Source organism: Rhea americana, unplaced genomic scaffold (genome assembly GCF_003343005.1).
Source record: "Rhea americana isolate MKP2758 unplaced genomic scaffold, rheAme1 scaffold_6, whole genome shotgun sequence".
Classification (NCBI taxonomy): Eukaryota; Metazoa; Chordata; class Aves; order Rheiformes; family Rheidae; genus Rhea; species Rhea americana.
The window spans coordinates 3146222-3162174 of NW_028186756.1; the positions used below are offsets into that span (position 1 = coordinate 3146222).

Consider the following 15953-nt stretch of genomic DNA (forward strand, 5'->3'; position numbering starts at 1 on the left):
AGTATAGCTAGTTAAGCACAAGGTACACACTACCCCCTCAGCAATTATGAAACCAAAAAAGTGGTTGGGCAGGGAGGAACCACATCAGAGACATTTATTCCACTAATYGCCATTTAATTGGCAATCAGAATGACAAATGGTGCATGCCCAGCTCATTCCCAGGGTTTCCTGTTGCATGGCATTATTATCCATGAGCACGCTGCTCTAACACCAAATTCAGCATTACTATCCGTAAGCATGCTCCTCTAATGCCAAGCCAGAGAGAGGACGTTAAACCTAAGCTCATCTCTCATGGCCCATGCATGCAAAGAAGGCTCTCCTGTTCACACAGATCCTCAGTATTGGTTTTTGTTCCCTCACAGACTGTTAGCAAACATAGACATTTGCTTATTAAAAGATCCCAGCAAGGCAGGAGTCTGCTTTTCACAGTGGTGATGAAAGGTTTAAGATATGAGAACAGCTCTAGTGGCCTCTTATAATGAAGCTCATAGGGGGGATATAAATACTAATCACAAAAACCTTTTACTAATCAGTGATCCAAGTTTCTCTGACCAGAGTTTCACATTTACCTAAAAGTTAGCATACTAATATTAGCAGTGAGCTGAAAAATTTGCTGGTTAACTGCTTTATTGCAGTGTATATTTATTTTTTCAGTTTGCTTGGTTTTGAGACTGAGCCAATCATAACATCCTCTAGCTCAACATCCTTATTTTGTGAATCTGCAAATGTTGAGAAATGTGTTACTTTGCCTTTTTCCCTCTTCCCTTTCAGTAACATTTAAACCACCTAAAAATCTTAAAAGCACCTGAAGAATCTCAAGCATTCAGATATTGCACGATCACTTAAAAATCTCCTGCTTGGTTGATGGAAGACAGTAATGCTTACTATATTACTGTAGAGTCTCGAAATCCAAAGGATTTATACAAGACTTCCAGTCTAAGCTGTGGTTATCCTGAATTTATGCCTCCAACTCGTTGCCAGTTTCCTGTCCACAACATCTCCTTGCAAAATGGGAACAAAGCATACAGGAGCTAAATCTAGTCCAAATTTAACAAACTTGCGGCAGACTACTGTTAATGTCCATCAGCCTGAAGATCAAGACATGTTTCCTCTTCGTTCAGGACAATTTAACGTGTTTTGAATAAAGTGATGCTCAACAAACACTCTCCAAACAATTCACAGGGAGTAAATCCTGCCTTTGCCATTCCTCATACTAAAATACTCAGCTGATGTAGCTATGACTAACAGAGGAGCACAGAGGGCAACATTTTATTTTAATTATCCTTCCTGGTGAGTTGAAAACCAGCTGAAAATGCAATCCAATTAAAATAATCACAATTGACAAGTGGAAATCAGACAGACACCAATAACACAGCTTCATTAAGACAGAACTGGCTGGCCAGGAGACTGAAAAATAAGCAGGAGGGATTTAAATGGAGAACACATCTTGGATAAAAACTGGATATATAGATTCTAGTTTGGAGTACAAGGAATGAAGAAGCAGTCGGGGAAAGGGAATGTAAATGGCCTGGCTAGTGCCGCCACAGAGGTGCCAGTAGCTCCGCGGCTGCCGCTGTCCTCACGGGCAGCCGAGCCCAGCGGCGGCTGGCGGGGGCCTGTGTGAGCKCAAAGCTCATGGCATAAGCAGAGCGCAGAGTTAACCGAGACCCGACCTGGCCGGGCTTTTCATAAAACACGCTCGCGCAGGAACGCAACAGGGGCAGGCTGGTTGGCCTACAGTAAGACTGCATAAGCAACAGCGATTCGATTGTGTCCTAGTTACAAAGTGCTTAATCTTCTTTTAATGTAAGTAGTGCAATCACACCTGCACATTTACATTTACAATTGGGCATCTAAGGGACACAAGGAAGGTAAAAAAAAATATAGCTTTATTGTTTCTCTTTCTACATTTTAGAAAGCTAAAGTGGTTTTCCTTGACAGATTTTTGCATATACAAGTTTGCTTTTGCTCATTTCCATTTGCTGAGTGTGCCTTTAATTACACAGATAAACCATAATTTCTTTCCTTTTCATCTAACTCACTCTGGAATATCTGTCTTTAATAAGTCCTTTCATATTCTTTCCAGCTGGCATGACTACCTAAAAGCAATTGCCAATACATCTGGGCATTGTTAATAATAATAGTTACCTGATGAGYGCCAACAGCACACTCAAGAGCGGTAAATGGTCCAAACAAAGCATTTTCCCTATTCCAAGAGGAAAAGGTGACTATCATCATGCTTCAAAACACAAATTTCCACATGCTTTATATGCAAGACCACAGACCTCTTTTAAATGTTAACAAATAGCCTTCAGCTTTACAGCTTGCTCCCTTCATTTAACTCTTCTGTATGGCTAATAAAAATCAGTACATTCCTATAGGGTCATTGCTCACATCTTCCATCAGGTATGGTTTTCATAAGATCTTGGTATTATCAAATCAACTGCATGAGTATAGCAGTCTGGTCTGATCCGCTCTGTTGACGTAGGCCAAAATGCTCGCTAGCAAGGCACATAGTATTGTATATATAGTAACGGACATGTAATGACTGGAAAAGATTAAGGAAAAAAAACAAAAAATAAAAGTGCCTGATACTGATTGATTTAGGGAGGGAGAGGGTTTGGGTGGGAAATCCTGGCTGAGAACGGGCTAATTTTCTGGCAGCCAGACGGCCAAGGGCTCTGCCTGCATCCACGGCAGGTGCCCAGGGCTGTGCTGCTCCTTGTCCTCGCACCCCCTTAGCGCCACTCTTCACAGTCAGTCCTGATTTGCTAATGAGGCCAAAATAATTATTTGACATAACCCTTGTTAGAGAAAGAGGTGATACCATCAAAGGACGTGCAAAAAGCAAAAACCCCTACTCTAAAGCTCAGAGGTTTAGCTTGGGAGCTTTTTGTCATACATGCTCAACTAAATGAAATGTGCAGTTGACCAAAGCTGATCAAATACATAACTAGATGAAATGAAAGATGGTATTTTTATTAAACACTTTTTCTAATTTTCCATCTGCCTTGAAAACTGGAAGCTCCAGAAGACTGTCAAAAACCTAACATTTCTTTCTAKCTATTAACCTACAAATTCTGTATCAAAAGAAGGTTTTCATCTTTTTTCTCCTCTGCAAGTAAGTAAGTCATATTGTAAGTCACAGTTTCTGCCAGATCTGTTGTGTCACCCCCAGACAAGTCTTACACCTGCAGGAGGGGTCAGACAGCAGGTGCAGACAGGAAAAAAAAACAGGATTTATGCTCTAAAATAAGGTAGCCACCAGCACTGACAAATCTGCTCTGCCGCTAAATTTCAGTAKCAGTAAAACATTTTCCCCTCTCATTAAAGTGTTACTTTTAAGAGATATTTAGAAAAAAAGCTTAAAAGCAAAGATTTAAACCAATTCAAAGCCCATAACTGCAATAACTCCCTCTGTAACTCCCATTTCATTTCTTTGATATTGCTCTCAAGAAGTCCGTCACACACATTTTCTTGGGATTTCAAGGGGATATTATTATCATTTTTTCTTAAAAGCAACATTTTCAGTGTTTCATCTAGGCCTTGGGACACATTAAAGCCTCTTTTCATTATCACAGGCTTACTGTAGATATAAATAGACCTGACCTCAGCTTAGTCAATAATGCTGTTTTTCCTTCTTTATTTGGAAATGTTTATGCATAAGTATGAACAACACACATTTCTGTCACCTCAGCCATAAGGGTGCATTTTCCCTGGGGTGTGGACAACACTTTTCAGTACTAACAGATACAGCAGCTCTAATTTCCTACCAGGCATGATGAGGATTTATTTCATTTAGATCAGTATCTAAATATGTATTTCTCTTGGGTAGCAGTGATTTTATTTTAAAATAAAGTGCCAGTTCATCAGTCCTCAACTTTTAACCTCCTTTTTCATTCTAATTCTCCTTGTTTRTGTGTTTGGCTCCAGGATTTAAATGGAATAAAAACCTCAAACAAAAACCAAAACAAAACAAAAAAAGAAACCCTGCTATGCAGTGTACCATAACATCAAAATGTAAAGTTTGATCCAGACTGGATTTAAGTGTTACATACATCAGAAAAYAGGCAGATTTACCTGTCAATTGCAGTTATTTCTTCAATCTATTCAAGAACAGAAGAGCTGAATCCAGCATCAGCAAACCTGGCTTCAACTGAACGGGACAGATGCCTTGGTTTCACATTTGCACATTTAAAACTGCCTACAGATAGGTTGTGAAACCCAGCACATCTTGGGCACTTTGTCAGTGCTGGTTAAACCCTAAAATACCTTTGTGATGACCAAAGCCTCTTCCATTGACGGAATTACCTTTCCCCAATGTAGACATGTGTCTCTGACTTGTGTTAAGGTGACATTGTGGCAGTTCCCTCCAATACTGAGTAACGGCCAAACTATTGTATTTGAAGGAAATCATATTTTTCCTCTAAACTTAAAATGTTACAATGACACCCACTGCCCATTTTAGAATATTTTGTCCTCTCTGCTCTCTTCTCTGCAGGTCCTCTTCAAAACTGCCTCCTGCATCCCATCTGAATATCTCATTAACATGATCAAAATGGTCCTTGGTTTCTTATGACAGGTACCAGAAAACTGTTTCCCAATAGCAAAGCTGAAAATGTTCCATAGAGCTGATTATTGCCAATACTCCAATCATGAGCCGAATTCACCCAAAGCAATGTTACTTTAAAAATACATTTTATATTCTCCTTGTTTACTTTTTATATTCGAAAGTTTAGGTTACACTCCTAAATTTTTTTACTCTAATCTTCAAAACTAGGAGAGCGACAAGCAAACAAATAAAGAGAGCGGAAAGAAAGAGAATAGATTCCCACAGTAATCTAGAGCTGGGCTATGAGGCAGAACAGGGAAATGCTCACGACTGGTTATATCCCTGTAAGAAATGGAAATAATTCACTGGCAAGGCAGAAGACCTAGAAGAAAACCAGTTACTTCCACTTGGTCCCAGGCTAATCTCCAGTATACTTTGTATGCACTGAAATGCAGTAAATGCAATGTGCAAGCGCAGTAAGTGTGAATGAGGCAACCCCAAAGCACTTAGAGTAGCAGAGTTAACACACTCTCCTACTGTAGCAGCCCGAGGACCACTTTATAGCTCTTTAACAAGGGGAATTTATAGTTCTGAATTGCACAGATGTTGCTGATACAAAACAAAGGTCCATACTAAGAACAGTGCAGGTATTTAATCTGAATAATACATGCTGCCATTATATAGATGCACGCCTCACTGACACGAACTTAGGTCGTTAAATGTGAACCTTAACTTCATTATCATCATTCATTGCTTTTCCTCCATGTGTGCAATTAGCTCTTGTGCAGCTGCTAATGAATCCACCAGTTTATGAACCACCAGGGAGCAAATTACTAGACAGGAGTGAAAAAATGCCACAAGCCTGCCTTGGTCCATCCCTGTCTCCTGGCCTTGGGATCACTTTGAGATCCTTTCATTTTTGCTTTCCCAGGTCTTTGGGCGAGGGTTTAAGTCTCCCACTGCTGCATCTGGGAAGGGTGAGGGGCACGAGCAGAGCCCCCCGCTGCCGCACACAGCTCTGCCACATGCGGAGCCAGGCATCACAGCACTACATTGATGTTAAAACCACGATCACTGCTATTAATCAGGTGCCTCTGCCTGTGATTTCCAAGCTGTTTTAGTAATGAGGAAAAAATAGGTCTCACCAAAAGTCAGTGGGTGCTAATACTCCCCTCTCCCAGCTGAGGGCAGGAAAGCAGAGATGTCATTTACTGAAGGTCACAGGGCAAAGCCTAATGGATCAATGTCACAGCTTTTAACCACAGATAACCTGTGATGCCAGCAATTTGCTTACCTATAGTGACAGAAAAATCAATCCCATCACTACATGAACCTCTTGTTTTTACTACATTCTCAGCAGATGAAAACAGGTCAGATGGCATGAATATACACAGGGCACTTTAAGGCTAGTCCTCAGATCTACCAAACCATAGGCACAGTTTGTGAATTTGTGGGATACTGCAGATAAGCCCAGCTTAAGCATGTGTATTTGAACTAGTCCATACATTCACAGGAACACAGAAATACTTCATAACATACTCATAAATGCAAAGGAAAAGGCGGTCTGGGGAACATTAATATTTCACAGTCAAGTTTGTGATCGCAGACACTGTCATGTTGGTTTGATGTTACAGTTCATGAAGTTATAACTTTTGCTTTAGAAGCAGTATCTCTCTCTCCCAGTTGAGGAAAACCAGGCACACAGAAGTGAAGTATCAGGCCCACAAAACACAGGGCTGCCAGCTCCCTTCTAGGATCCCTCAGGTCAAGATTGGGATAACCCTTGCAAGGAGCTGTGCAGACGGTTACTGTGTGTCCGTGCAGTTGCCCTGATGGGAGAGCTCTGACCCCCAGGGTATTTGTGTGCCCAAGCAGGGCCTGGGCGGGAGTCGAACGGGAGGCACTGGAGGGAGCTGGGAGAGGAGGCTCAAGCAGCAGCACCATGCACACGGGCAGCTCGGGAAAAAGCTTGCAAGAAATCCTCCAGGCATCAGCCATACCACAGTTTTTCTACACCTGAAATATGTAGTGCCTGAATTATAAGAGAGACCTTATCTTGTAAAAATAATAAAAAAAAAGTTTTGAGTATATTTTCCTATAGGTCACAGGCATTTTGAAAATGTGCATTTTGGCAGCAGGCGGATAATGTGCTGTAACTGCTTTAACASGCCTCTTTTCTCAGGTGAACTCAATTCATACAAACAGACAAGCAAATAGTTGCTCTGGCTGTAACTAGACTTCCCCAACATGTCAGTAACAGTCAGAGTAGCAGTATGTAAGGGAAGATTTTTAAAACATCCTTTCCTGGCACAATACTGAACTCCACGCTACGTCTATATTCCTCTCCTCACTTTTTTTGCTGCCGTCCGCTCCTCCACGTTGCAATATCCATCAGAAAATTAAAATGAAACGCTTTGCCAAGAGACAAGCTGTCTTTGCAAGTTCTTTCATGCTCCCCGACTGCGGCAGCACTTGGTGCGTGCTTGCCTGCTCCGAGTTTGGCCCTGAATAAGCGAAGGCAGAAGAGCGTTTCCAGCACAGTACCCTAACGCTGCCAGCCTAATGAGTTTCCAGCTCCAGCCTAAACAGGTCAATATACAGGCAATGACAGAGAAATCCCAGTAGACTGCAAGAGAGGGTGTTTCATATCCACATCATTAGAGCTTCTAAACCTTCATATATTGTCTAATTTTGCAAAAGTAACAGTAGCAGCAATGTGAGTGACTTATCAGCACCCGTGTATTTTAAATGAATCCCTAACAAGCACGTATTAATGTGACGCAGCAGCATTACATAAAGCAGGAGAGACTTGAAAACCCAGGGTCCTCACTGTCTTGAGCAATGTCATTAGCATTATCACAGAGCTGCTCTCCAAAAAGTAGAGCATTCAAACAGCCAGCGATTTCTGCCCGAGGCGCCCTCTCCTTCGCTTCTGTGGCACAGGCGCAGTTACCAATTTAACCCGCTATCAGCCAGTGCTCTCTACTTCACCATAGCCTTGGTCTCCACACACCTCACCTGACCCCGTGAAACAGATCACCTGCATAATGCAACTAGCAACCCTACTCCTACCTAGACCGTTCCCAAATCTGTATCCAGGTGTGTGTGTCCTGGAAAGCCTAAATGGTAAACAGAAATAGAGCCGATAATACAAGCTGAGTGTGCTTATTTAATACATATTATATGCAATCATTATTTAATATTTTATAATACTTAATACATTACATTAACTATAATGATATATATAATACATATATCTATATAATATAGATTGCATTTATGCTATTATATTTATTTTAGATGAGCATTTATAAATTATATACATCATGCATAGAGTAAATATTTACAAATGATATTTAATATAAAATATATACTTTTTATAATTAAGATAAAGGAGTGATTTATTCAAATATTTGTTAAAAAGTGTTGATTGAGAGCTGCTTTGAATCCTGGCTTGTCTGCTGACACTAATAAAATAGTTCAGTCACCTTATCCCCAGGTKGCCTATAAACATATCCTTCCCAGTGAGTGGATGACAGAGGAACTGCTAATTTTAGTTCCCACAAAGATACATTTTMCTTTCTAATACATAGGCTTAAGGACATTATATTACTTCATTGAAAACCATTTCTTTTGTAATTATGTCACATCTGATTTTCCACTCTCTTTAAAACCGCCTGTTAGCCATGCAACAGAAGGGAGATATTACAATACATTAAAAGAAAAACCCTGCCTGGGTATCATTCATGCAGTGGAGAAGTTGTGATCTCTCTGCACACGTACACATTCATCTTTTAATGTTTCTACATATATCTAACTATGTAAAATAGGGAAGGGCAATATATAGGTGAATGTATTTTTCTTATTTTCTGTGTTAAAATATAGTTACAACACAGTACTTTTTCTGATTACTTGCTGCCACATTGCTTATGAAACATCTGCGTAGCCCCCATTTTGAAGCTATCGCTTTTCTGTGATGTTCTGTTCTTTAAAGTCTGTATGTACAATCGCCTTTCAATACCGCTGTCAGGCATTTATGGTGATCACTGCGTTGCTTTGCTTTATGCTAAGAACACAGAAGGCTTAAAACTACTAATCACAGTTTCATCCAAAGACAAAAAGCGAGACATTTTTTGTATGAATGCTGTTCTGGAAACAAGTCCTTCATCTTCACAAGCAAAATATATTTTGAAATTAGAAATTACAGAGCTGCAGTACAAATGAAGCCCTTTGGGCTGCAGGCACGGAGTTCACCTTAGTGTTTTAAACAGGCTCTAATGATCTCAATGCTGCTTGRTTGCATAAAATGCATAAAAATTGCATGGCAGTTATTGGTTCATAATTCAAGGCTTTTGCTTAACTAAACTGCTTTCTGGTAGAGTTTATTTCCTCTTCCTCCTGTCTTCACACAACCTCATCAGAGGAAAGCACTGAGCTCTTTACRACATGCCCTGTGTGTAACACACTAGTGCCTCAAAACATATTTCAGCCGCTATTTCCCCCTCTCCCCATGGGGCTGGGCTCCAGCTGCCCAACTTCTGGCATTTCCAGGAGCCATCCCCAAAGGACTGACGTAACCTGCCGTGGACGTCCCTCCAGGCTGAGTCCCCTGGGGCCACCGCAGCAGGAAGCCCTCTCCATACTCCGGCTGCAGGGGGGCCAAGGGCACAGCTGGCATGTTGCTCTCTGGATCTGGCAGGGCCACCAGTGCCCTGTCCCTTGCCGCAGTCCCACCATATATAGCCCAGCATAAAGCACCAACTGAAAAGGAGGCAAAGCTTTAGGTGCCATAGTGAGGGGAAGGGGATCATCTTAGTGACCACCCTGAACACGGTTTCCTATGTCCTTAAAACTTACATTTTTCTATCGTATTTTTGCGTAAATGTGTAGACCAGGAAGGCCTCACATCTGAGCCTGATTTGGAAAGAAACACTTTTTGAGAAAACTATRGAAGAGTGTCAAATGCTGAATGCACCCACAAAGGAATAAGATAATAGWATCACTTTCTAGCAGAATACTAATTAAGAGAAAAATATTACTGAAGCATCTGGGTAGATTATCCAAATGTAATGRGAAGGAAAGCCTTCACACATGAGGTACAATGACCTCCAGTTAACTATCACTATCATGTGTCCTGATGTAATGCAGACTTCAGGCTTAGCTGTGAATTGCTATGATGTTGCAGAGGCTTCCTAGAAATAATATCCAAAATTCCCAAATGATACTTGAAGACCTTGTTTGACTTCTCCAGTTTTGAGCTTGAAGTCTCTTCAGCAGGAGTCAGCAGGAGTAATGTCAGTGTCAAACTTTCTACCTAATATCAGTGAACATCAGCACCAGGTGAGGATGACAAGCAAGAACTGCCATATCCAGAGGATCTTTGGCCTTTCTGCTGAAACTCCTAAAAACCCTGACAATTAATACCATCTCTAGAAGAAAAAAGAAAAAAAATAAAAAAAAAAAAAAAAATCAGGAACTGACTTTAGAGCAGGTCCAGCATTTTATCTTAGGCACTGAAGAGCTGTTGAATAACAGAGTTTTTCAGGGACATTGTTGGCTGGACTGAAGCCATTATAAGAAAAGCAAAAAGGTCTATGATACAATATCAGTCTTAGGCATCTTTCTTCCTCCAAGCTTTAGGTAATTATATTGGAAACTGTGTGATGAGTTGTCTGCAATTTCACAAAAAACGAGAAAGAGCTAATGCAAGATCTTGCTAAATGTCACCTACCTCAATATTTAATCCTATAAAGCAKTGTTGCATTAAATCAATTTAAAGGACACCTGAAATTTCCAATTTTCAGTAGAGTGCACTAGCTGGTCAGTGTGTTTGTCGATAATCACGTACCACACAATGGATTTCACAGAATCCAATCATAAGCCTCTTAATGCAGTTATCTGCTATCAATTAAAAGAAACCACCAGAAATTCAAGAGCAATTTATGTTTCTAAATGTCTAGAAATATATACTTCTGCTTTTACTGAAGTTTCAAAACAGCCAAATTTACGTAAGAATTACTAATTGGTTGTAAAGGTCATACCTTTTAAATATATGCATATTGGGATCTGAAATCTATTAAAAGAGGTTTCAGAACCTCTTAGACAGAGGGTCAGTGCAGAATTTGGACTAAATGGTACTATATTGATTTGATGAGCTGCTCAGATATGGTATAAGTTTAATTGAATGTATGAGAAGATGGTAATTCTAACACATAAACCCTTAAAAGTAGTATGTTGGCTAACTGTTCTAGCTATAGGCCTTTGCTCGTCTTCAAGAAAAAGAAAAAGAGTCATTTTGTAATCTGAGACTTTTTGTTAATAAATATCTAAGGAGAGGATTTTTCCTTTTCAGTAGGGATGAATGGCCTTTGAAAGCCAAAAGGAAATTGATAAAATCTATTGATTGCCATTTAGATGCCTTTATAAGCTAATTATTACAAGTGTAAAATGTTTCTGGTTAAAAACAAGCAACAATCACAAAAATATACAAAGACTCAYTTGGTTCTTAGATATTCTAGGGTTACAAATGCCCTGATGCAGAGTCACCAATGAGTGAGGAGAGTGAATAGTGCCTGCTGTGAGAACGCTAAAAAAATATGCTTTATTGTTGGAACTGAGAGTAATGTTGCACTGGCAGCATTCATCATGCATACTTGAAACAGCAGTGTTGTATTTGGCTTTAATCTACATAGCTGGGCTAGTGTCTATCTGGGAGACATTGTGATGTTTAGGGAAACAGCCAACGCTATAAAATAGGTCACTTGCTGGAATCTGCTCAGGTCTGAAGTGGCTGGAAGTCATTACCATCTGTTCATGYGAAATGAGTTGCTGGTATCTGTCCAGCTCTTGGTAGATAGGTATCCACACTGTAAAAGAAATCTTCAAAAGTGATACTAATTGGAAATGGAGCTGGCAGAAAGAAGCCACAGACAGAGGGCTCTAAAGAGCTCTTTCTCTAAAAAAAGAGTAGACAAGAACAGCGGGTATTTGAAACTCATTTACGTGGAGCCTTTCAGTGATGCATCAAGAAGCTATTTTTCCTTGCTATTGTCAGTCCAGCACCTTTCACTAGCCAACAGCAGCCATTRAGATCAATACCTGATCAATATCTCTGTTTGAGAAACATTTTAGCTTTGTATCTCCACAAAGAAATATACCCATACAAGCATCTTTATGGTATCTTAGATGTCTTTCCATCCTGCACCTCTTGTGCAGGATTCAAGRCACAAGCTACAAAACCAAGTTATGGTTATCACTGCCTCTGTGCTCGTAGCCAAGYAGCTGAATTCTTGCTGGTGAGGGGAAAAGCTATCTCGCACATGCCACAACCTGAGTGTGTGGGCACATATGGATGGGCATAGCGTGTGAGTACACACGTGTGGGCAAGCAGTACAAGCCTGCTCACATAGCCACCCCCACAGCTGTAAATGTCCTCTCTCACTGAGTGTGGTTTCTGCAGGATATAAGATCCTGACCCACTCAGCCAGCTGCTGCTTATCACGGGTTAACTGCTGGTTGGGAATGGCAGGTAGAGGATTTTCCTTTCACAAAGGGAATAAACATTACATCATAGCCAGGAGAATTTATGGCTGAGACCACTGTCACTCCTCCTGATGCTCTAGCAGTAGCGAGAAAAGAGCTAATAGCGAGACCAGTACCACCATAGCAAAATCTGAACCACAGAGCAAGCACAGGGTGTGCAGCAGGCAGTGAAGAAAAAAGAAAAAAAAAAGTCCTCTAACAGTTATTTCTAGTTTCAGCCATCATTATCATCTTATTAGGTAGCTAATAAAGACTATACAATGAAGTATTTATGCGAACATATGCATATAATCTAAAGCAAACTTTTGCCACTCTCAAATCAACTGAAGAAGACTAATTGCAACAGTTTCATGGCAGCAATAGTCTGTTCAAATCCATTAATGGACATGAACACAACTGAAGTTACGTTGCATTCCTGGAGAAAGCCAAGGACAGACGAGCCCCACTTGAGGCCCACTCTCTTGCCTACTTTGGCCCTCTCTGATAACGCAGAGTGGAGTGAGCCGTGCTCCCCCTGTTCCCAGGGATCTGCTCTCCTCCTTTCCCATCTGATTCTTCTTCCTGCCTGATGGAGCTGGCAGCTCCTGACAGAYCATCCTCCTCTAGAGCCCTGCTTGCTCCAGGAGAGAGTCACAGCTCATCCCAAGGCTATTAATGGCACAACAAAGTACGCATACATTTACTAGACTTTGTATGCTTTCACAAGAAACACTTGTTCCTTTGATCTCTCAGTGAGAAAGGATCTCCATGTTATGTCAAACTATTAAGGAAATGAAGAAACACCCCCATACAATCTTTTTCTGTATTAATGATAATGAGATACTCAAAAGAAGATTTCTTTTCCCCCTAAGAACACTCTAGTGACTGTAAACAGCAACAAAATTTCTAATAAAGTTGTGCTACCTTTTCTGACAGGTCCAGTCAACTGATTTTTGCTGTACAGATAACACTGCCTCAGGCTGGTAATTAAGCAGAACACAAAATTTTACACACTGATGTCACCCTTAGCAAGGTCAGTGTTTATCTTACAGTGGGTTTTTAATATAGAGATAGAGGCCACTGTAACATAGCAGCTATCATGATTAATTAAGAACCATTGAAAAAAATGCCAAACTATATTTTTATATAAAGACATTATATGAAAGTAAGGCAGAGTATAAAAACTTTGTAAAACACCTTTGTAATCACTTCTAGCTTTATGTTTGTTTTATATATGTGTGATGTTATTCATCTTACATCTTAGAAAGCTTTTCCAGATCTTTGCTCACTACTGTCGTTTTAGCACGTACTCTAAAACGTTCAACATTTTAAGCACATTCAAGGAGCCTTCAGTATTCAATAAGCCTACAACAGAAAAGTTTTTTTGTTCTCTTTTTATCCCCTTGCACTTGCACCTGCCCAGCATGCATGACAGGCAATACTCAGTCCTGCAGCACTGACCACTTTTCTATATACAAAAATGTCAGTTTGAATAGCATTTGATTGGCAGTGCTGTGAGAAACAGGAACTTCCTGAAAGGGCCCAGCATTTCAGTTAATACTTGGAAAGGCCAGAAATAAGAGCTGTTCAGGTCACAATTTTTAGATACAGAAAATTGGCCTGAGGTCTTAGAGGTTTTAATGACTGACCAAGCTCTTTGTGGTTCTGCCTGTGGCTTGTCAAATGGAGAAAGAAAGGAAGGTCTTAAAACAAGTTTATACAACCCTCCCCCCTACTCCTCTCAGCATTTCAGCAACCAAGGTAAGACACACACTGGTCTTCTGGGATGCAAAGGTTTTACCTACTATCTCCTGATGCAGGCACAGCCAGACCCCTCCTGAGCAATGGAGACACAGCAACAGCAACTGCAGTAATCAATGTAAAATAGCAACATGTGCTTCTCATCCTCCTTCTAATCCTGGCAAGCAAACACCAACACTGGCTGACACTAATGGCTGCCAGCTGGGCAAACAGATCAAGCAGGTCAAGATAGACACTTCTCCAAGAGTTTTCTTGGCTAAATGTTGTGCTAGCAACTGCATTATTGCCCAACACACTGAGACCCAGAAACTGGTGTTAGAAAACTCCATCCTGCAATACCTATCATCCTGAGATATTTCAGGTTTCAGTAAAACCACTGATTTGTTAAAATGCCTTTTCATATTAAAATTTGCACTCAGGCCTGTCCTGATTGCACAACGCTGTCTTCATCAGAACAGCTATTTCAGTTAAGTGGAAGTGAATGACTGAAAACCATGGCCCCCATGTATGAGGCATTTACAGTTTAGAAAAGCTTTAAGGGAGATTTAATATAACTGCTTTAAATCATGAGACTTACTCTAAAGAACTCTTTGGTTGAGCCTGAATCCAAAGTGCCATAGGCTATTTCAGTTTGTTTAGCCAGATCCTCTGCGCTTTCTATGGGAGAAACCATCCTTTCCACAGTAAGGAAGGCAGCAAGATTAGCAGTGTAGGAAGAGATTATGATGAGAGTGAAGAACCACCAGACTCCTCCGACAATTCGCCCTGAGAGAGATCTATGGAAAAACACACATCATCAAATTGCTTTGAAGACATTCCTTGATTTTTTTTTTTCACGTGCAGAACCTTTTTGTCCAGATTCTTCAAGTATCTCTGACTAGGCTGATCACAAACTAGCTCCTAACAGCCTGCCCCAGGACAGCAAGCTCTGAGGGTACCTCGTCTTGCCTAGTTAAACTTTATCTTCAATCTTTGAGTGAAAACAAGGACAATCAGTTAAGAAATAGTTCTTCTGAGCCAAATTCATCCTGMGGCTTGTCTGGTGGCTGTGACTTTTGGGGAGGAACAAGCTCTGCTGAAACCTCATGACACAGCCTTTCCTGGAGAACTGTTTTGCCAGAAGACTTTTGTCTTCTGTATTAAGTCAGCCTTTTCCCTTGATTAGTTTTGCCTGTTGCAGCACACCAGCACTGCTGTCTCTGCAGAGATTGCCCAGCTTGGAAGAAATGAATGCATCTTTTGCTGCATCACTTCTTAAAATGTAAAACGTGGTAAACTGCAAAAAGGAATTTGAGCAAACATTCAAACAAGTAAAACAAAAATTATCAAGTGCCTTTTTCTCTTCCTGACCTACCAGGAATTAGAGATTGAAGCCACACATGGATGTGGAGGGAGGCTGGTTTATTTTATGTTAATTAAAATTTGCATGTCTAAAATCCACAGTTCCAAATCAAGCATATTTATGCTTTATAATTCACATCACCAAAGCAATGTAGAAAGAAGCAGAAAAAAAATAATCATATTCTATTTTTTCTACTTACTTATAAAAATACAAAAGGATGAAAAAAGTCAGTGTCTAGACATACGGTCACAATATGACTAGTTGTCCAGTGGTCTAGATCYTGTGTTGATAAGAGCTCTTTGCTGCTTTAAAGCAATTGAGCATCAGGCTCAAAATACCTGTTTGGGCCTGAAAGATGCCAGCACCACTCCATACAGCCAGGTGAGTAACCTACACTTAGCAGAAAGCACGTTGACCAGGAATCACTTCAGTAGCTGAGACAGATACTTGATCTGTTTTCCCGTTAGTCTTTACTGACATCAGTGGAAGAAGAATCAAGTCTCAAATACATTAAATCCATTGGACCTGGATGTTGTAGTCATCGATTTGTGTGAAGGGAAGAAATAGAAAACAAGAGAATCTCTTACCTGTTTATCTGTTTCCTTCAAGTCCCCCAGTGCCATCCCCAGACAGTGGGTACAAGTTGTCCTACCAACAGATGGAGACAGGAAAAAAGCAAAAGTCTCGTGACATGCCCCCTCCCCACTCACACAAGGGGGGTTAGCTGGTAAACTGGCTAGTCGTGGCCAGACCCTCAGACTGCCTGAGCCATAAAAA

The 15953-nt window shown here is 40.6% G+C and overlaps 1 protein-coding gene across 2 annotated transcripts in view; it reads right to left on the minus strand.

The window, feature by feature from the left end:
- GRIA3 (glutamate ionotropic receptor AMPA type subunit 3) overlaps positions 1–15953 on the minus strand; it is a 154812-nt gene that overhangs the window by 23527 nt on the left and 115332 nt on the right. For both annotated transcript variants that reach the window (XM_085319683.1, XM_085319682.1), the window contains exon 12: positions 14412–14610. In XM_085319683.1, coding sequence (XP_085175809.1) covers positions 14412–14610 — 199 coding nt within the window. The remainder of the gene's footprint in view (positions 1–14411; positions 14611–15953) is intronic.